The sequence below is a fragment of the Octopus sinensis genome, linkage group LG27 (assembly GCF_006345805.1).
Source record: "Octopus sinensis linkage group LG27, ASM634580v1, whole genome shotgun sequence".
NCBI classification, from domain to species: domain Eukaryota; kingdom Metazoa; phylum Mollusca; class Cephalopoda; order Octopoda; family Octopodidae; genus Octopus; species Octopus sinensis.
Window position 1 is genome coordinate 12,528,523 of NC_043023.1, and position 24,144 is coordinate 12,552,666.

At 37.6% G+C, this 24,144-nt stretch overlaps 1 protein-coding gene across 1 annotated transcript in view; it reads left to right on the top strand.

Moving 5' to 3' along the window:
* Positions 1-24,144, top strand: part of LOC115225169 (zinc finger protein 665-like) — a 40,686-nt gene that overhangs the window by 11,373 nt on the left and 5,169 nt on the right. The window contains exon 5 of the mRNA XM_036513884.1: positions 1,011-1,073. Coding sequence (XP_036369777.1) covers positions 1,011-1,073 — 63 coding nt within the window. The remainder of the gene's footprint in view (positions 1-1,010; positions 1,074-24,144) is intronic.

The window sequence follows — 24,144 nt, forward strand, 5'->3', positions numbered from 1 at the left end:
AGGAGAGAAGCCATACCATTGCGATATCTGTAGTAAATCATTCTCTACCAGTAGTGGCTTAAATAAACACAAACGTACTCATACAGGAGAGAAACCATATCAGTGTGATATCTGTATTAAATCATTCTTTACCAGTAGTGACTTAAATAAACACAAACGTACTCATACAGGAGAAAAACCATATCAGTGTGATATCTGTGGTAAATCATTTTCTGAAAATGGCACTTTAACTCATCACAAATTTATTCATACTGGGGAAAAGCCGCATCATTGTGATATCTGTGGTAAATCATTTTCTCAAAGTGCTAACTTAGCTACACACAAACGTACTCATACAGGTGAGAAACTATATCAGTGTGATATCTGTGGTAAATCATTTTCTCGAAGTGCTGACTTACCTAAACACAAACGTACTCATACAGGAGAGAAACCATATCAGTGTGATATCTGTGGTAAATCATTTTCTGCAAGTAGCTCTTTAACTCCTCACAAATTTATTCATACTGGGGAAAAGCCGCATCAGTGTGATATCTGTGGTAAATCATTTTCTCAAAGAGCTGATTTACCTAGACACAAACGTACTCATACAGGAGAGAAACCATATCAGTGTGATATCTGTGGTAAATCATTTTCTGAAATTAGCTCTTTAACTCATCACAAATTTATTCATACTGGGGAAAAGCCGCATCAGTGTGATATCTGTGGTAAATCATTTTCTCGAAGTGATGACTTACCTAAACACAAACGTACTCATACAGGAGAGAAACCATATCAGTGTGATATCTGTGGTAAATCATTCTCTTACAGTAGTGACTTACCTAAACACAAACGTACTCATACAGGAGAGAAACCATATCAGTGTGATATCTGTAGTAAAACATTTTCTGAAAGTAGCTCTTTAACTCGTCACAAATTTATTCATACTGGGGAAAAGCCGCATCAGTGTGATATCTGTGGTAAATCATTTTCTCGAAGTGCTGACTTACCTAAACACAAACGTATTCATAAAGGAGAGAAGCCATACCATTGTGATATCTGTGGTAAATCATTCACTATAAATAGTCATTTGACTAGTCATATACGTATTCATACTGGGGAAAAACCATATCAGTGTGATATCTGTGGTAAATCATTTTCCCAGCATTCTACTTTAAACAAGCACAAACGTATTCATACAGGTGAGAAGCCATATCATTGTGATATCTGTGGTAAATCATTCTCTCACAGTAGTGACCTGCTTAATCACAAACGTATTCATACCACGGAAAAAACCATATCACTGTGATATCTGTGGTAAGTCATTTTCTGATAATAGCAATTTAATCATTCACAAATGTATTCATACAGGTGAAAAACCATAACATCGTGATATTTGTGGTGAGTCCTTCACTCAAAAATGCCACTTAAGTACACATCTAAGTATTCATACACAGGTGTAATCGTATCAATATCAAAATTTTTTACAACCCGGCAGGACAAGTGAGACCACAGCCCATGGCCTCTACCTGGGATGTAGCCAGTCCACTTATGCATACCTTTCCTTCTTGGGACACAAAACTCTACTTGTGAAGACTTGTTGAGGCAAGTGAGAATCAGAATCAAAATCGAAATCAAACAACATCAATGGAAATTGCAGCTGTGATACCAGTGCTGGTGGCATGTAAACCGCACCATCCGATCGTGGTCGTTGCCAGTCCTGCCTGGCCCCTGTGCCGGTGGCACGTAAAAAGCACCGTCCGACCGTAGCTGTTTGCCAGCCCCGTCTGGCACCTGTGTCCGGTGGCACGTAAAAAGCACCCACTACACTCACGGAGTGGCTGGCGTTAGGAAGGGCATCCAGCCGTAGAAACATTGCCAGATCAGACTGGGCCAGGTGCAGCCTTCTGGCTTCCCAGACCCCAGTTGAACCGTCCAACCCATGCTAGCATGGAAAGCGGACACTAAATGATGATGATGACAAGAATTATGAATATTTTATCTGCTAAAAGACAGGGTTCATTCTTCTTCAAGCTTGACATTATCAACTTCAGTTTCTTTGATGTCAACATGAAATTCATGAATCACAACTTCAATATCATTTATATATCTAAATATATCAACACAGAGATGACTTTGGTTTCTGAAGAGGATAGTGCTGGATTGTTGAGGAATTTGTTATGAGAGAATAAAGGAATGGGAATAAGGAATAAAAGTTTTGAGTGACATTGATTTTGTCTTTGTTGTGTTTTCATCATCATCTTCCTTCTCCTTTTTCTTCTTCTTCTTCTTCTTTTTCTTCTTCTTCAGTGTCCATTTTCTTTGCATGCTTGGGTGGGAAAGTGTGACCTGAGCTGGCAAGCCAGAGTGCTGCTCCAGGTTCCACTCAGATTTTGCTTGCTTTCTTAGGCTGTATCCCCTTAAGACGTCCATTGAGGTGAAAAACATTCTGTGCATAATGAATATGTCCCTCGTTTAAGAAACAGATTGGGTTTATTTACATTTGTGGAGAAATAAAGATAGCCTTCCCCACACCCCTAAACCTAAAACAGATTTAGATGCAATAGATCGATACTAGGGTCATAATTATGGGTGACAATTTCATATGAGACTGCAAGAAAAAACTGCCGTTCAAACAGGAAAGATCCGAATGTGTGAGTACACTTTATTGAAAGAATCTTGTAAAAATTTGAAAACCCTTGAAACTGAAGTTCTTGACAGAAAGGGACAGAGGAAACTGCAACGAATCCCACCAGTCAGTAGAGCCACCTATTGGAGAACTGAAGGAAGACTATCATGTAAAGGGAAATAACTTCTACTACACTTCAACCACGGTCCAAGTAGATTCTTAATTAAGGAGCTTAATTACTGCTTCACTGACTCGCTTATTTGTGAATACGGTAAGTTGATAAAGAATTCCTTTAAGGCTGTAAAGGTGATACTACTACTACTACTAATAATAATAATAATGTGAATAAATAGGTTTATGTGAACTTCTCTCGATGTTAGAGTAATTATTTTTCGAAGCGGGAACCTGACAACAATTAAGAAAATATAATTTGCTCGTCTTAATTAATAACTTCCAAACTGAAATGTTGATCTGTTGTTTATGAAAACCTATGATTGACTGTTCCATGTGATATAAGGTAAATTGACATCTAAAGTGAGTGTAATGTGGCATAATTAATTAGTAAAATGAGGGGAAACCGATTGAAGAATACCACATTAATTAACGTTGCCCTGTTGCTTAAGAGGCACTAATTAATTGGTGAGTTGATAATGACTTACTTTAAGGTTATATTAATAATAGTAACGATGATGATGGTTTCAAATTTTGGCTAAGGCCAGCAATTTTTATCATGTGAGCCGGAAGTTGAATACATAGAACCCAGTATTTCCTGAAAGGGTTGAAAGGCAAAGTCGACCTCGGCAGTATTTGAAGTCAGGAGTTTCTGCCGAGGACGGCTTCGATGTTCATTCGTTTCGGTGTCGATGAATAACGATAATAATAATAATAAAATGTTTTCTACACTAGGCAGAAGGGCCGAATTCTTGTGGGGAGCAGACAGTGGATTACTGGTACTTAATCCGTCAACGCTGAAAGGATTAAAGGCAAAGTCGACCTCCATGGAATTCCTGCTTCGAGAGCAAAGTAGACAGGGATTTTCACTGTTGTTCGTCCGCAAAAATGGAACGTCTGTTTAGTCGAGAGAGGCGTCTTGGAGAATTAAATGGTCGATGGTAGCCCCCCTCACACTGTGTAGCAAAATAAGCTATAGACCGACACGCTCTTGTTCCTGATTATTTTAATGTATAGCTCAAAAAGGATCTTTTCCTTTTGATGGCCAGTTTTCAACACAATTTCTAGTTAACTAAACACTTTTAAACTTCATATACTGGTAGAATGTGTTAAAATAAAACATTTTCTTCTCTTGGCTTTCTTGCGAAAATTGTAATTTGTAAGTTTAACGTAGTTTAATTTTTCGAATTTTAACCAATGAATCACCTCTATCTAGCTAAAATCATTTGCTGCGTCTAAAACTGAGACAACATCCTATAGAATTATTTTTTTGTTAATTGTTTAAATTATTTTCCATTGCTTTCGTTTTAGCCTTTCGTTTTTTTTTTTTTATAATTGTTATCCTTAAATTAATTTAACAATTAAGAAAAAAAAACCGAAAGGCTAAAATTTAGGGTGAGGGTTAGGGTTAAGGTTAGTGACAGGATGTTGACTCAGTTTTAGACGCAGCAAATGACTTCAGCTAAATAGAGGGCATAGGATTGGTTAAAATTCGAAAAATTAAACTACGTTAAACTTACAAATTACAATTTTCTCAAGAAAGCCAAGAGAAAAAAAATGTTTTATTTTGACACATTCTACCAGTTATACGAAGTTTAAAAGTGTTTAGTTAACTAGAAATTGTGTTGAAAACTGCAGTTCAAAAGGAAAAGATCCCTCAACAAAGCTATTGACGAACGAAATATTGTGAAGCATTTTGTCTGGCGTGCTAGTGACCCTGCTAGTAAATAATGGGATTATGTGAACCCTTCAATGTTAAAGTAATCATATAGAAGTGAAAACGTATCTTTTGGGTTTCAACGGCAGTTTTTTCTAGTGGTGCCATATGAAATTGTCACCCATAATTACGACCCTGGTATCAATCTATTGCATTTCAATCTGTTTTAGGGTTAGGGTTAGGGTTGGGGGGAAGGGTATATTTTTTTCTTCACGAATATAATTAAACCCAATCTGTTTCTTAAACGCACAGAATGTTTTTTACCTCATTAGACGTCAGTGAATGGTTGAAATTGTAGAAAAAAACAACAAATATCTTACAAAGTATAGAAGTTTCTCAATAAAGCCAAGAGAAAAAGATGTTTTATAAACACTTTCACCAGTATACGAAGTTTAAAAGTGTTTAGTTACGTGGGAATTATTTTTAAAATTTGCCATTCACACCGAGAAGATACTTTTTTTCTTCAGAAATGTAAATAAACACAATCTGTTTCTTAAACGAGGGACATATTCATACGAGACAGAATGTTATTTACCTCAATAGACGTCATTGATTGGTTGAAATTGCAGAAATTGAAGAAAAAACAACAACAAATATCTTACAAGCCGTTGAATTTTCTCGATAAAGCCAAGAGAAAAAGATGTTTTATAAACACATTCTACCAGTATACGAAGTTTGGTTAATATAGGGCGTAACAAATATCAGAAAATCAAAAAAAAAATGTGTGTAATAGGTGTAAAACAACTTCCTATGAACGAATATGAAAAAGAAAATTCGCGTACGCGAAAGGGGGGTGGGGGAGAGGCCTCGGAAAATTCACATCGGGAAGTTCCGAAAGCGTCTGAGGAGCTGACCCGGGCACCAAAACAAAAAAAAAATAGTGTAATATGTGTAAAAGAACTTGCTCTAAACGAATATGACAAAAAAAATGCGCTCTCGCGAAAGAGGGGTGGGGGAGAGGCCTCGGAATATTTATATCGGGAATTTCCGAAAGCGTCTGAACCGGGCACAAAAACAAAAACAGCGTAATAGGTGTAAAACAACTTGCTCTAAACGACTATCATGAAAAAAATGCGCGCTCGCGAAAGGGGGTTGGGGGAGAGGCTTCGGAAATTTCACATCTTCAGTCCACGGCCTTTAAACTAAGAAAAAATAGTGTAATTGGTGTAAAACTACTTGTTCTAAACGAGTATCAAGAACACACACTCACACATGAATCATAAACTCCGTATTTCGCAAAAAAAAATAAATAAAGAGAAGAAATTCTGGAAAAAGTGAAGAAATGTTGGATCTCCGCCATGTGAATCAAAATACGTGTCAGAAACATCTTGAAATACTACAGAAATTATGTTACGAAAATGATAATGTATACATACCTCTTTGAGTGGTCCATCGATAATGATGATAAAGAAATGAGTTGGATTTGAACTCAGAATATTGACTAACACAACTACATACTACAAGACTCAAAATATTCAGCCAAGTCACCACCCTTTAACTAGCAATAATAATAACATCAATAACATAACAGCCAAAAGATTTATTTGTTCTGAAAATAACAATCATAGTAAATAAATATGTTCTTTAATATTCACATTCATGTGCACAGTTAAACACACTTACATACAAACAGTCACGCATGCATAATACAGAACGGAACACATAAATGAAGGATGCATTACTTAGTATATATTACATCTAGAGAATTTTGATTAATAAGTCAAATATGCAAATTATAAAGATAATTAATTGCTTTACTAAACAGTGTTGTAAAGGTGAAAGAATAAATTTGGGAAAAAAATACACGCCAAAACTAATTAATAAAGGATAATTAGGGAAGGATTGACACAAAATAATAATTTTTTCTGTCTCTTTTTTTCTGATAAATGCATCTTAATAAGTGAAAAGAATTGCATATATCTGAACTATTTCAAAGAAAAGCATAAATTTAATGTTTAAAATAGCTTTAACCAAGGAATGAGATCCAACATTTCTTCACTTTTTCCAGAATTTCTTCTCTTTATTTTTTTTTTTTGCGAAATACGGAGTTTATGATTCAAGTGTGAGTGTGTGTTCTTGATACTCGTTTAGAACAAGTAGTTTTACACCAATTACACTACTTTTTCTTAGTTTAAAGGCCGTGGACTGAAGATGTGAAATTTCCGAAGCCTCTCCCCCACCCCCCTTTCGCGAGCGCGCATTTTTTTCATGATAGTCGTTTAGAGCAAGTTGTTTTACACCTATTACGCTGTTTTTGTTTTTGTTTTTGTGCCCGGTTCAGACGCTTTCGGAAATTCCCGATATAAATATTCCGAGGCCTCTCACCCACCCCTCTTTCGCGAGAGCGCATTTTTTTTGTCATATTCGTTTAGAGCAAGTTGTTTTACACATATTACACTATTTTTTTTTTGTTTTGGTGCCCGGGTCAGCTCCTCAGACGCTTTCGGAACTTCCCGATGTGAATTTCCCGAGGCCTCTCCCCCACCCCCTTTCGCGTGCGCGAATTTTTTTTTTCATATTCGTTCATAGGAAGTTGTTTTACACCTATTACACACATTTTTTTTTGATTTTCTGATATTTGTTACGCCCTATATTAACCCGAAGTTTAAAAGTGTTTAGTTACGTGGAAATTATTTTTTAAAACTGCCGTTCAAACCGAGAAGAACCCAAATATCTTACAAACGATAGAATTTTCTCAATAAAGCCAGGAGAAAAAGATGTTTTCTAAACACATTCTACCAGTATACGAAGTTTAAAAGTGTTTAGTTACGTGGAAATTATTTTAAAAAACTGCCGGTCAAACCGAAAAGATCCCAAATATCTAACAAACCATAGAATTTTCTCAATAAAGCCAAGAGAAACAGATGTTTTATAAACACATTCTACCAGTATACGAAGTTTAAAAGTGTTTAGTTACGTGGAAATTATTTTAAAAAACTGCCGGTCAAACCGAAAAGATCCCAAATATCTAACAAACCATAGAATTTTCTCAATAAAGCCAAGAGAAACAAATGTTTTATAAACACATTCTACCAGTATACGAAGTTTAAAAGTGTTTAGTTACGTGGAAATTATTTAAAAAAACTGCCGGTCAAACCGAAAAGATCCCCCAAAAGTATCCAAGCATTGTTCTTTAGTTGAGAGAGAAGTGTGAAGGAAGGACAATGATTGGACAGGAGAGAAAATGACGTCAGAAACGGATGGAAAGTGCAACGGCCTGACGTCACATCAGGAAGATATAAGTCAAAGATGCCTTCTTTCTTTCGGGGTCTGCGACGGGGTCCAGTTCGTGCGCTGGAAACGGTCGTAGATTAGAATATGTGAGTGTATATATTCTATATTACCTTGAAGGTAAAATCGTTGACAGAATGGGACAAAGAAGGCACCGGAACGAAACGAACCAGTCATAGAAAATTGAAGAACTATAATCATATAAAGGGATATAACTTTCCTTAATTAATTAATTAAGGTGCTTAATTAACGATCACTGACTCGTTATTTATATCTGAATACGGTAAGTTGATAAAGATTTATTTTAAGGCTGTAATGATGATGATACCAATAATGATAAGGTACTACTATCGAACAGTGGTCCCGGTGCGAGCACTCGCGTATCCGCGCTTGCTAGTCGTAAGTAGTCGATCCTACAACTTTTCAAACTAAGTAAATACGTTATTTTTGTAAACAAACTAAGGTTAGGGTTAAAAAGTCGTAGGATCGACTACATACGACTAGCTAGCACGGATGTGCGAGTGCGCGCACCGGGACCAGTTTTCGCGAGTAGTACCGCGCACCTCTCCAAGATAATGACGCTTACTTGTGAGAAAAAGTTAGGAAATGGGAAATATATCCAGAATACATAAAGTATGGAGAAAATTAGAAAGATTGATCTATTTTTTAAATATTTTATGCTAAAAAATAAAATACGGAGAACGGGCACTCGCGAATATAAACAAACTTATAAGGGTACTATTTAAGAAGAGAGGTCCCGGTGGGCGCGCTAGCTAGTCGTGACTAGTCGATCTTTATTTTGCGTTTTTGTGTTTTATTTACTTTGCTAGGTAGTCGTTGTAGGATCGACTAGTCACGACTAACTAGCGCGAATACGCTCACCGAGACCACTCTTTTTAAATAGTACCAGAGAAAATTAGAACGATTAATCTATTTTTTAAACTATTTTATACTAAAAAATAAAATACGCAGAACGGGCACTCGCGAATATAAACAAACATGTATGTACGTATACGCATGTATTTATGCATATATATGTATTATTATGCATACATATATATGTGTGTGTGTAAGGGTGAAAGAAATTGAATATTAATTAATAACATCAATTTCGTATGGATTTTGGCGTTTGGTTCAGCAAATTATGTTTTTGATATACTCTACCGATGATTCGAAAATAATTTGTAAGTAAAATTACACAATCTATTAACGATGAAACAATTGTATAGAGTTAATTCATTTTTTCGTTATTTTTCATTTGTCCTGCCCGCTTACATTCTTGGCGTGTTGAATTAATGCTTGAGAACAATTCTTTAGTGGTGGATTCCCTTTGCGGATCAATTTCTAACGTTAGAGTGACCACAAGTGGTCCCTCTCTTAATACTTGTATGTATATATATATATATATATATATATATATATGTGTGTGTGTGTATACAAATATATCTGTAGTGAATCTTGCATGCATGAAGTAGATTGGATCCACCATAGCCAAAATTTTATTTAACCCTTCACCAAAATTTTTCCCAAGGCAGAACAATAGAGAAATCTCTATACAAAATGTTGTAAAAGTTTCAATGCCTCAATGGATTCTGACCCCTGCAAACATAGACATTAAATGGATGACAGTGTTGATGTTGTAAGAATTGCAATGTTGAATTACTATGTCGTTTAATGATTCTCTTTATCTCACTGCTTCTTTTTTTTTCTATTTCAGAATATAACATCCTGTTGATATGAAAGAAATTACTTCATTCAGATGTGCCTCTGATATTTTATCAGCTCCCATCAACCAAAGGAAGATGATATATTTATAAGGAGCATTCATCAATACATCAAACTCATCTTATAAAGGAAATCTGTGAAAAACAACAGCAAAATATTTCTTCTGGACGATGGAATTAACAGCAACAATTTGAAGTCTTTGCTGTCTGGAATATAGAGGAGATGATTGTTTTACAGGTTAATTAAGCTTGGATAACTTTACAAAGGGGTAGACAATTGTCACCTCTTGATTTAGATATTAAGCAAAATCACAGATGAAAGAAGCATAGCATTGAATTATTCTCTGAAAATAGCAAAACAAATATATTCATAGAAATGAATTTTTTTCCTATTTCAGAATATCATACCATGTTGATTTAAAAGAAATTTCTTCATTCAGATGTGTGTCTGATATTTTGATTGACTTTCATCAATTAAAGGAAGACCATATATTCATAAGGCACATTCATCAAAAGATCAGCCTCTTTATATAAATAAAATCTTTGACGAACGATGGGGAAATATTTCTTCTGGATGATGGAATTAAGAGCAACATTTTTTTTGCCATCTGGAATGTAGAAATGATGATGAACCTACAGGTTAAGTTTGAGTAACTTTACAAAAGAGTTAACCAATTTATATCTTCTGTTTTAGATATTAAGCAAGATCACCAATGAAAGTAACATAACATTTAATTATTCTCTGATGCATTTGAACACAAACATTCATAGAAATGAAACAGATACTATCATTGTGATATGTATAACGAAATTATTCTCTCATAATGAATAATTCAACTAAAGCAAAAATCTCTGATAAAAGAGAGAAGCCATATCACTGTGATATCTGTGGCAAGTCATTCTCTAAAAGTGGTAATCTAAGAAGGCACAGACGTGTTCATACTGGAGAAAAACCATATCACTGTGACATCTGTGGTAAGTCATTTTCTGAAAATAGCAATTTAATTCATCACAAATTTATTCATACTGGGGAAAAGCCGCATCAGTGTGATATCTGTGGTAAATCATTTTCTCGAAGTGCTGACTTACCTAAACACAAACGTACTCATACAGGAGAGAAACCATATCAGTGTGATATCTGTGGTAAATCATTCTCTACCAGTAGTGACTTAAATAGACACAAACGTACACATACAGGAGAAAAGCCCCATCATTGTAATATCTGTGGTAAATCATTTTCTCGTAATAGCAATTTAATCAGTCACAAACATATTCATACAGGTGAAAAACCTTATCACTGTGATATCTGTGGTAATTCATTTTCTTGTAATAGCAATTTAATCAGTCACAAACGTATTCATACAGGAGAGAAGCCATATCATTGTGATATCTGTGGTAAGTCATTCTCTCACAGTAGTGAGTTACCTATACATAAACGTATTCATACAGGTGAAAAACCATATCATTGTAATATCTGTGGTAAATCATTCTCCAGAAGTAATAATTTGTCTGATCACAGACGTATACATACTGGGGAAAAACCATATCACTGTGATATCTGTGGTAAATCATTTTCTTGTAATAGCAATTTAATCAGTCACAAACGTGTTCATACAGGTTAAAAACCATATCATTGTGATATTTGTGGTAAGTCATTTTCTGGTAATAGCAATTTAATCAGTCACAAACGTATTCATACAGGTTAAAAACCATATCACTGTGATATCTGTGGTAAGTCATTTTCTGGTAATAGCAATTTAATCAGTCACAGATGTATTCATACAGGAGAGAAGCCATATCATTGTGATATCTGTGGTAAATCATTCTCTCACAGTAGTGACTTGCCTAAACATAAACGTATTCGTACTGGGGAAAAACCATATCATTGTGATATCTGTGGTGAGTCATTCTCTCAAAAATACTACTTAAGTTCACATCTGAGTATTCATACACAGGTGTAATCGTATCAATATCAAAATTTGTTACAACCCGGCAGGAAAGGTGAGTCTATAACCCATGGCCTCTACCTGGAATGTAGCCAGTCCACTTATGCATACCTTTCCTTCTTGGGACACAAAACTCTACTTGTGAAGACCTTGTTAAGGCAAGTGAGAATCAGGATCAAAATCGAAATCTATCAACATCAATGGAAATTGTAGCTGTGATACCAGTGCTGGTGGCACGTAAGAAGCACCTACCGATCGTGTCCGCTGCCAGTCTCCCCTGGCACCTGTGCCAGTGGCATGTAAAAAGCACCATCCGAACGTGGCCGTTGCCAGCACCGCTTCAACTGGCTTCCATGCCGGTGGCTTGTAAAAAGCACCAACTGACCGTGGCCACTGCCAGACTCCGTAGGACCCTGTGCCGGTGGCACGTAAAAAGCATCCACTACACTCACAGTGGTTGGCATTTAGGAAGGGCATCCAGCTGTAGAAATACTTCCAGATGAAACTGCAACCTGGTGCAGCCTCCTGGTATCCTAGACCCCAGTCAACCGTCCAACCCATGCTAGCAGTGAAAACAGATGTTATACAATGATGATGAGGAGGATTCTCTGTTGTTTCCTGTGACAGACAGCTGTTCTTTTGTGTACTGGACATTTTCAATGTTTTGTTATTAAACATTTTGTAAAAATAAAATCTTTTGTGCTTGCTTATTCTCTCTTTCTCTTTCTCTTTTACTTGTTTCAGTCATTTGACTGTGGCCATACTGGAGCTCCGCCTTTAATAGTGCATCTCGACCCCGGGACTTATTCTTTTGTAAGCCCAGTACTTATTCTATCGGTCTCTTTTGCCGAACTGCTAAGTGACGGGGACATAGACACACCAGCATCGATTGTCAAGCAATGCTAGGGGGACAAACACAGACACACAAACACATGCATATATATATATATATATATATATATATATATATATATACATCTATACAACAGGCTTCTTTCAGTCTCTGTCTACCAAATCCACTCACAAGGCTTTGGTCGGCATGAGTATATAGTAGAAAATACTTACCCAATGTGACACACAGTGGGACTGAACCTAGAACCATGTGGTTGGTAAGCAAGCTACTTACCACAAAGCCACTCCTGCGCCTATATGTATATTGTGATTACATTTTCTTTTGAGTTGTCATATTTTGTCCCACAGTTTCTGGGTAATCGGTAGCTATCTTATTTCTGGTGCTACTACAATCTTTCTATTTTCATGCCCTGCACTGAAGTGGAAGCCTTGTAGTGACGCCTGGTCCCAGATGCCATTTTAGGATTTTCATCCCCGCATGTGCAGGGAAGCCCCTTATGCGCATGTGCAGTCATCAGCATCAGCTAGGCTTGACCGCTGTCCTCTCTCTCTCTCTCTTCGCCCCTGCTTCCAACCAAGCCGGGCGCAACTTGACCAGCTCCGTGTGGCTGGAATTCTGAAGGCGATCCATCACTTCAGCGAATCTGTGAAGTATGCCTTCACAATCGTGATGAAACTGTCTCTGCTGCTTCCGCACCAAGGCGACCTAGCTGCTGATTGTCCAGAGATGTAACGCTTGTACAGACAGAAAAATCAATATTGTTATTTGTTCAGAGATCCTTGTTCTCTTGATTTTTTAATGTTTTTGCGGGGTGACTGGGGAAATGTAAAGATGTGCACGACCGCCCTTGGACAGTTTTGAATGATATAGAAAGTGCGAGCCCTCTAACTGAAAAATTGTGGATTTGTATAAAGGACACACACACACAGACAGACATTTGGCCATTTATATATAGAGAGATGTTGATGTAATTCAGCCTAAGGAGACATCTACAGCTGGCTACACGACATGATCTGTTTATATTCACGAGTGCCCGTTCTCCATATTTTATTTGTTAGTATAAAATACTTTTAAAAATGGAAGACTTAGCAACACCAGTGAGAACAGTCAAAATCAAAATCAAACCAAATCAATTCATATATCAGAAAGCAGAACCAAATTGAGGTCGATCAACATCAGTGGGAATTGCAGCTGTGGTTAAGCGAACCATCCGATCGTGGTCGTTTCCCGCGCCGCACCGTCAAGCCTCCGTGTCGGTGGCACGTAAAAGCACCACCCGTTCGGGTCCGTCGCCACCCTCGCCTGGCCCCCGTGCCGGTGACACATAAAAGCACCATCCGTTCGTGCCGTTGCCAGCTCTGCCTGGCCCCGTGCCGGTGACAGGTAAAGCTCCACCCGTTCGCGTCCGTTGCCAGCCTCTCTGGCCCCGTGCCGGTGACACGTAAAGCACCACCCGCTCGTGTCCGTTGGCCAGCCTCGCCTGGCCCTCGTGCCGCTGACACGTAAAAGCACCATCCGTTCGTGGCCGTTTGCCAGCTCTGTCTGGCCCCCGTGTCGGTGGCACGTAAAAGCACCATCCGTTCGTGACCGTCTGCCAGCACTGTCTGGCACCTGTGCGGGTGGCGCGTAAAAAGCACCCACTACACTCACGGAGTGGTTGGCATTAGGAAGGGCATCCAGCAGTAGAAACACTGCCAGATCTGACTGGGCTTGATGAAGCCTTCTAGCTTCACAGACCCCAGTTGAACCGTCCAACACATGCTAGCATGGAAAGCGGACGCTAAATGATGATGATGATGATGATGATGATGAATCTTCCTAATTTTCTGCAGATTTAAGAATTATCTTTTAAATCTGTAGGTCAAAAGGTAAAAATCCCAGCGCTTCTCTATTTCCTTTCGTAATTGTGCATTACGTTGGGAGCGGGGCCATCTTTTCCCTCCCCGTTGTCACTGGAAGAATTAATCAACCTTCGAATATCGAACACACGACACTACATTCCATCCACTGACGGTTCTCTCAAAGTAGCAACTTAATTATACATGAGAGAAAATAGATCACTGTGATCATCATCATCATCATCGTTTAGCGTCCGATTTCCATTCTAGCATGGGTTGCACGATCTGATTGAGGACTGGCGAACCAGGAGGCAGCACCAGGCTCTAATCTGATGTGGCAGAGTTTCTACAGCTGGATGCTCTTCCTAACACCAACCAGCTGTAGAAACTCTACCAGATCAGATTGGAGCTTGGTGCAGCCATCTGGTTCGCCAACTGTTCTCTGGGAATAATGGGGATCTTTTCGGTTTGAACGGCAGGTTTTTAAATTTCTAGGTAACTAAAAAAATTTTAAACTTCGTATACAGATAGAATGTATTTATAAAGCATCTTTTTCTTTGGCTTTATTGAGAAAATTCTGTAGTTTGTAACGTATTTGTTGTTTTTTGTCTTTTATAAAAAAACATTATGTGCCTTATGAATATGTCCCTCGTTTAAGAAACAGATTGGGTTTATTTACATTTTTGAAGAAAAAATAGATACCTTTCCCCCACCCCTAACCCTAACACAGATTGAAATGCAATAGATCGATACTAGGGTCATAATTGCGGGTGACAATTACAAATGACACCGCTAGTAAAAACTGCCGGCCAAACAGAAAAGATCCTTTTTTTTTACACAAAGTAAATAATAAGGCGATGCTTCGATATATAAGTACACACGTGACTTTGTTTACATTTGTGAAGATAACAGAAAGCCTTTTCTCCCCACTTCTAACCCAAACACGTGGAAATTATTTTAAAAAACGGCCGTTCAAACCGAAAAGATCCCAAATATCTTACAAACTATAGAATTTTCTCAATAAAGCCAAGAGAAAAATGTTTTATAAACACATTCTACTAGTATACGAAGTTTAAAAGTGTTTAGTTACGTGGAAATTATTTTTAAAAACTGCCGGTCAAACCGAAAAGATCCCCAAAAGGTATCCAAGCATTGTTCTTTAGATGAGAGAGAAGTGTGAAGGAAGGACAATGATTGGACAGGAGAGAAAATGACGTCAGAAACGGATCGGAAGTGCAACGGCCTGACGTCACATCAGGAAGATATAATTCAAAGATGCCTTCTTTCTTTCGGTGTCTGCGACGGGGTCCAGTTCGTGCGCTGGAAACGGTCGTAGATTAGAATATGTGAGTGTATATATTCTATATTACCTTGAAGGTAAAATCGTTGACAGAATGGGACAAAGAAGACACCGGAACGAAACGAACCAGTCATAGAAAATTGAAGAACTATAACCATATAAAGGGATATAACTTTCCTTAATTAATTAATTAAGGTGCTTAATTAACGATCGCTGACTCGTTGTTTGTATCTGAATACGGTAAGTTGACAAATATTTATTTTAAGGCTGTAATGATGATAGTAATACCAATAATGACGGGGTACTACTAGCGAACGGTGGTCCCGGTGCGCGCACTCGCGTATCCTCGCTTGCTAGTCGTAAGTAGTCGATCCTACAATTTTTTAAACTAAGTAAATACATTATTTTTGTAAACAAACTGAGGTTTGGGTTAAAAAGTCGTAGGATCGACTACATACGACTAGCTAGCACGGATGCCCGAGTGCGCGCACCTGGACCACTGTTCGCTAGTAGTACCGCTCACCTCTCCAAGATAATGACGCTTACTTGTGAGAAAAAGTTAGGAAATGGGAAATATATCCAGAATACATAAAGTATGGAGAAAATTAGAAAGATTAATCTATTTTTTAAATATTTTATACTAAAAAATAAAATACGGAGAACGGGCACTCGCGAATATAAACAAACATATAAGGGTACTATTTAAGAAGAGAGGTCCCGGTGGGCGCGCTAGCTAGTCGTGACTAGTCGAGCCTTACTTTGTATGTTTGTTTTATTTACTTTGTTTTAAAAAAATTATTTTCTTTGTTTGAAAAAATGAGCGTAACTTCGGTATAGGTACCGGATGTACCAGATACATTTCAAGAAAGTGTCTTTTTTATATATATATGGGGGGGGGGGGTTAAGGTTTGTGTTAGGGGTGGCAGAAAAGGGTTTCTGTTATCTTCAGAAATGTAAACAAAGCCACTCACGGTACCTATACCGAAGGATCGCCAAAAAATTACTTACTTTGTGTAAAAAAATTATTTATTTTGTGTTTTATTTACTATGGTAGGTAGTCGTAGGATCGACTAGTCACGACTAACTAGCGCGAGTGCGCGCACCGGGACCACACTTTTTAAATAGTACCGGAGAAAATTAGAACGATTAATCTATTTTTTTAACTATTTTATACTAAAAAATAAAATACGCAGAACGGGAATTCGCGAATATAAAGAAGCATGTATGTACGTATACGTATGTATTTATGCATATATATGTATTATTATGTATACATATATGTGTGTGTGTAAGGGTGAAAGAAATTGAATATTAATTAATAACATCAATTTCGTATGGATTTTGGCGTTTGGTTCAGCAAATTATGTTTTTGATATACTCTACCGATGATTCGAAAATGATTTGTAAGTAAAATTACACAATCTATTAACGATGAAACAATTGTATAGAGTTAATCCATTTTTTCGTTATTTTTCATTTGTCCTGCCCCCTTACATTCTTGGCGTGTTGAATTAATGCTTGAGAACAATTCTTTAGTGGTGGATTCCCTTTGCGGATCTATTTCTAGCGTTAGAGTGACCACATGTATACATATATGTGTGTACATATATATATATATATATATATATATATATATGTGTGTGTGTGTGTGTATACAAATATATTTGTAGTGAATCGTAAAGTAGATTGGATCCATCCTTGCCAAGATTTTAATTAACCCTTCACCAAAATTTTTCCCACTGCAGAACAATAGAGAAATCTCTATACAGAATGTTGTAAACGTTTCAATGCCTCAATGGATTCTGACCCCTGCAAACATAGACATTAAATGGATGACAGTGTTGATGTTGTAAGATTTGCAATGTTGAATTACTATGTCGTTTAATGATTCTCTTTATCTCACTGCTTCTTTTTTTTTTTACTTCAGAATATAACATCCTGTTGATATGAAAGAAATTACTTCATTCAGATGTGCCTCTGATATTTTATCAGCTCCCATCAACCAAAGGAAGATGATATATTTATAAGGAGCATTCATCAATACATCAAACTCATCTTATAAAGGAAATCTGTGAAAAACAACAGCAAAATATTTCTTCTGGACGAGGGAATTAACAGCAACAATTTGAAGTCTTTGCTTTCTGGAATATAGAGGAGATGATTGTTTTATAGGTTAATTAAGCTTGGATAACTTTACAAAGGGGTAGACAATTGTCACCTCTTGATTTAGATATTAAGCAAAATCTCAGATGAAAGAAGCATAGCATTAAATTATTCTCTGAAAATAGCAACACAAATATATTCATAGAAATGAATTTTTTTCCCATATCAGAATATCATACCATGTTGATTCAAAAGAAATTTCTTCATTCAGATGTGTGTCTGATATTTTGATTGACTTTCATCAATTAAAGGAAGACCATATATTCATAAGGCACATTCATCAAAAGATCAGCTTCTTTATATAGATAAATTCTGCAACGAACGATGGGGAAATATTTCTTCTGGATGATGGAATTAAGAGCAACCTTTTTTTTTGTCATCTGGAATGTAGAGATGATGATGAACCTACGGGTTAAGTTTGAGTAACTTTACAAAAGAGTTAACCAATTTATATCTTCTGTTTTAGATATTAAGCAAGATCACTAATGAAAGTAACATAACATTTAATTATTCTCTGATGCATTTGAACACAAACATTCATAGAAATGAAACAGATACTATCATTGTGATATGTATAACGAAATTACTCTCTCATAATGAATAATTCAACTAAAGCAAAAATCTCTGATAAAAGAGAGAAGCCATATCAGTGTGATATCTGTGGTAACTCATTCTCTAAAAGTGGTAATCTAAGTAGGCACATACGTGTTCATACTGGAGACAAACCTTATAAGTGTAATATCTGTAGTAAATCATTTTCTGACAATAGCTCTTTAACTCATCACAAATTTATTCATACTGGGGAAAAGCCGCATCAGTGTGATATCTGTGGTAAATCATTCTCTCAAATTAGTCACTTGACTGAACACAAACGTGGTCATACAGGAGAGAAGCCATACCATTGTGATATCTGTGGTAAATCATTTTCTAGAAGTAACATTTTAACTGATCACAAACTTATTCATACAGGAGAGAAGCCATTCCATTGTGATATCTGTGGTAAGTTATTTTCTCGAAGAGCTGATTTACCTAGACACAAACGTACCCATACAGGAGAGAAACCATATCAGTGTGATATCTGTGGTAAATCATTCTCTTCCAGTGGTGACTTAAATAAACACAAACGTACACATACAGGAGAAAAGCCCCATCATTGTGATATCTGTGGTAAATCATTCACTAGAAATAGTGATTTGACTAGTCATATACGTATTCATACTGGGGAAAAACCATATCAGTGTGATATCTGTGGCAAATCATTTTCTGAGCCTTCTTCTTTAAAGGGGCACAAACGTATTCATACAGGTCAGAAGCCATATCATTGCGATATCTGTGGTAAATCATTCTCTGAAAATAGCAATTTCACCAGACACCTACGTATTCATACAGGAGAGAAGCCATATTATTGTGATATCTGTGGTAATTCATTTTCTCAGCCTTCTGCTTTAACCAGACACCTACGTATCCATACAGGAGAGAAGCCATATCAGTGTGATATCTGTGGTAAATCATTCTCTTACAGTAGTGACTTACCTAAACACAAACGTATACACACTGGGGAAAAAGAATATCACTGTGATATCTGTGGTGAATCATTTTCCTGTAATAGCTATTTAACCAGACACAAACATATTCATACAGGAGAGAAGTCATATCATTGTGACATCTGTGGTAAATCATTTTCCCATAATTCTGCTTTAAAAGGGCACAAACGTATTCATACAGGAGAGAAGCCATATCATTGTGACATCTGTGGTAAATCATTCTCTCACAGTAGTAACTTGCACAAACATAAACGTATTCATATTGGGGAAAAACCATATTGTGATATTTGTGGTGAGTCATTCTCTCAAAAAACCACTTAACTACACATCTGAGTATTCATACACAGGTGTAATCGTATCAATATCAAAATTTATTACAACCCGGCAGGACAAGTGAGACCATAACCCATGGCCTCTACCTGGGATGTAGCCAGTCCACTTATGCATAGCTTTCCTTCTAGGGACACAAAACTCTACTTGTGAAGACCTGTTGAGGCAAGTGAGAATCAGAATCCAAATCGAAATCAATCAACATCAATGGAAATTGTAGCTGTGATACCAGTGCTGGTGGATCGTAAAACGCACTATCCGATCGTGGCCATTGCCAGTCTCTCCTGGCCCCTGTGCCGGTGGCACGTAAAAAGCATCCACTGCACTCAGAGTGGTTGGCGTTTAGGAAGGGCATCCAGCTGTAGAAGCACTGCCAGATCAGACTGCAACCTGGTGCAGCCTCCTGGCTTCCCAGACCCCAGTCAACCGTCCAACCCATGCTAGCATGGAAAACAGATGTTATACAATGATGATGAGGAGGATTCTCTACAGTTTCCTGTGACAGACAGCTCTTCTTTTGTGTACTGGACATTTCCAATGTTTTGTTATTAAACATTTTGTAAAAATAAAATTTTTTGTGCATGCTTATTCTCTCTTTCTCTTTCTCTTTTACTTGTTTCGTCATTTGACTGCGGCCATGCTGGAGCTCCGCCTTTAATAGACATCTCGACCCCGGAGATTATTCTTTTGTAACCCCAGTACTATTCTATCGGTCTCTTTTGCAAACTGCTAAGTGACGGGGACATAGACTCACCAGCATCGATTGTGTCAAGCAATGCTAGGGGGACAAACACAGACACACTGCATATATCTACATCTATACAACAGGCTTCTTTCAGTCTCTGTGCTACCAAATCCACTCACAAGGCTTTGGTCGGCATGAGCTATAGTAGAAGATCTTACCCAAGGTGCAACGCAGTGGACTGAACCTGGAACAATTTGGTTGGTAAGCAAGCTACTTACCACACAGCCACTCCTGCGCTATATGTATATTGTGATTACATTTTCTTTGAGTTGTCATTGTGATTACATTTTCTTTTGAGTTGTAGCTGTTCGCGGTGTTGCGCACCTGGGGAACTGTTCGCACCTAGTACCTGTCACTGTCTCCAGGATAATGACACTTACTTGTGAGAAAAAGTTTTGGAAATGGGAAATGTATCCAGAATACATAAAGTATGGAGAAATTAGAAAGATTAATCTATTTTTTTAATATTTTATACTAAAAAATAAATACGGAGAACGGGCTCGCTCTCGCGAATATATACAACTATAACGGTTAAGGGTGGCGCGCTACGTGTCGTGACTAGTCAATCCTTACTTTGCATTTTTGCTTTATTTACTTTGTTTTAAAAAAATGATCGAAACTTCGGTATAGGTACCGGAATTACCAGATACATTTCAAGATAGTGTATTTTTTATTCTATATGGGGGGTTGTGGTTAAGGTTTGTGTTAGGGGTGGGAGAGAAGGGTTTCTGTTGTCTTCAGAAATGTAAACAAAGCCACTCACGGTACTTATACCGAAGGATCACCAAAAATTATTTATTTTGTGTTTTATTTTACTTTGCTAGATAGTCGTTGTAGGATCGACTAGTCACTACAAACTAGCGCGAGTGCGCGCACCGGGACCACTCTTTTTAAATCGTACCAGAGAAAATTTGAACGATTAATCTATTTTTTAAACTATTTTATACTAAAAAATAAAATACGCAGAACGGGCACTCGCGAATATAAACAAACATGTATGTACGTATACGTATGTATTTATGCATATATATGTATTATTATATATACATATATGTGTGTGTGTAAGGGTGAAAGAAATTGAATTTAATTAATAACATCAATTTCGTATGGAGTTTGGCGTTTGGTTCAGCAAATTATGTTTTCGATATACTCTAACCGATGATTCGAAAATGATTTGTAAGTAAAATTACACAATCTATTAACGATGAAACAATTGTACAGAGTTAATCCATTTTTCGTTATTTTTTCATTTGTCCTGCCCGCTTACGTTCTTGGCATGTGAATTAATGCTTGAGAACAATTCTTTAGTGGCGGATTCCCTTTGCGGATCTATTTCTAGCGTTAGAGTGACCACATGTGGTCCTTCTCTTATTACTTGTATGTATATATATATATATATGTGTGTGTGTGTGTGTGTGTTATACAAATATATTTGCAGTGAATCTTGCACGCATGATGTAGATTGGATCCACCATAGCCAAAATTTTAATTAACCCTTCACCAAAATTTTTCCCACGGCAGAACAATAGAGAAATCTCTATCTGAGATCGTGTGCTGGAACGAAAACAGTTGCAGCGTTGAAGGTGTTTATAAGCCATTTAAGAAACACACAAAAACGTTAGATTCACTTCACTTTAAATTTAATTGTCAAAATATTTTCGCGTCGCTTTGAGACCGCGACATGTTAGCACGATATTTTTGTCAGTGAACAGGTCGCGGTCTCAAAGCGACGAAATATTTTTGGCAAATTAAAATTTAAATGTTGAAGTGATGTAACGGTTTTTTGTGTGTTTTTAAATGGCTTAGAAACACCTTCCACGCTGCAATATATTATACCACATATATATTATAATGTGTATGTGTGTATATGTGTATGCATGTATGTGTGTGTGTGTGCGTGTCTGTGCTTGTGATGTCCTCACCCACCACTGCTTGACAACGAATGTTGGTTTGTTTACATCCCTGTCACCTAGTGGTTTGACAAAGGAAACAGATAGAATAAGTACAATGCTTACAAAAATAAAACGGAGTGATTCATTAAACTACAATTCTTCAAGGCATTGCCCCAGCATGGCCACAGACCAATGGCTGGAAAAAGCAGAAGAATAAAGAATACATTCTCTGCTTTGGTCTTATGTTCAAGGCATGAGAAAGCTTGAGTTTACATGAGAAGGCCTAACAGACCTGGTAGAAACAGCAGCCAAATCTCCCTCAAATCACACCTTACAAAATCACACCTTACTGTCTTATCTATGTATATATGTATGTATGAGCCTATGAGGGAGACCCCTACATGGCAGCTAGACATGGTAGAAATAGCAGCCAAATCTCCCTCAAATCACACCTTACTGTCTTATCTTTCTGCTACTTGGATATAGGTGTTATATTCGTCGTAAAAAAGTTTCCTGTCACACACGCACACACACACACACACACACACGCACCCTCACACACCACAGACGCAAACACACAGCACGTTAGCTTACAATTTATTTTATATATTTGCGTTGTATGTGTGGAAGAGAAGTGGGAGGCAGAGTGAAAGAATCACTCACTACAGTAAGTGAATTAGTTTCATTTTATTCGTTGCCGACTGTGTGTGTGCGTTGCGTGTGGTGTAAACCAGACTAAGAAAACATTTGACACACACACCAGAATGTGAGTTTTCTGTAAATTTTGCTTAATTGGAGTTTAAATTTTAAAAACTGGACCTGGCATGACGCGATGCATTGTACTCTTAAAAATGCTAGGTAAATTGTAATTGAAGAAATCCTATATTGTAGATTTGTATAACTCCCAAAGGGAGGCAGATAAAATCTGCCTTTTATAATAAGAGATGTTGATGTAATTCATCCTAAGGAGACATCTACAGCTGGCTACACGACATGATCTGTTTATATTCGCGAGTGCCCGTTCTCCATATTTTATTTGTTAGTATAAAATACTTTTAAAAATGGAAGACTTAGCAAGACCAGTGAGAACAGTCAAAATCAAAATCAAAGCAAATCAATTCATATATCAGAAAGCAGAACCAAATTGAGGTCGATCAACATCAGTGGGAATTGCAGCTGTGGTTAAGCGAACCATCAATCCTGGTCGTTCCGGCACCGCACCGTCTAGCCTCCGTGTCGGTGGCATGTAAAAGCACCACCCGTTCGTGTCCGTTGCCAGCCTCACCTGGCCCCCGTGTCGGTGGCACGTAAAAGCACCATCCGTTCGTGGCCGTTTGCCAGTTCTGTCTGGCACCTGTGCGGGTGGCGCGTAAAAAGCACCCACTACACTCACGGAGTGGTTGGCGTTAGGAAGGGCATCCAGCCGTAGGAACACTGCCAGATCTGACTGGGCTTGATGAAGCCTTCTAGCTTCACAGACCCCAGTTGAACCGTCCAACCCATGCTAGCATAGAAAACGGATGCTAAATGATGATGATGATGATGATGAATCTTCCTAATTTTTTGCAGATTTAAGAATTATCTTTTAAATCTGTAGGTCAAAAGGTAAAAATCCCAGCGCTTCTCTATTTCCTTTCGTAATTGTGCATTATGTTGGGAGCGGGTCCATCTTTTCCCTCCCCGTTGTCATTGGAAGAATTAATCAACCTTCGAATATCGAACACACGACACTACATTCCATCCACTGACGGTTCTCTCAAAGTAGCAACTTAATTATACATGAGAGAAAATAGATCACTGTGATCATCATCATCATCATCGTTTAACGTCCGATTTCCATTCTAGCATGGGTTGCATGATTTGATTGAGGACTGGCGAGCCAAGAGGCAGCACCAGGCTCCAATCTGATCCGGCAGAGTTTCTACAGCTGGATGCCCTTCCTAACACCAACCAGCTGTAGAAACTCTACCAGATCAGATTGGAGCCTGGTGCAGCCATCTGGGTCGCCAACTCTTCTCTGGGAATAATGGGGATCTTTTCGGTTTGAACGGCAGGTTTTAAAATTTCTAGGTAACTAAAAAAATT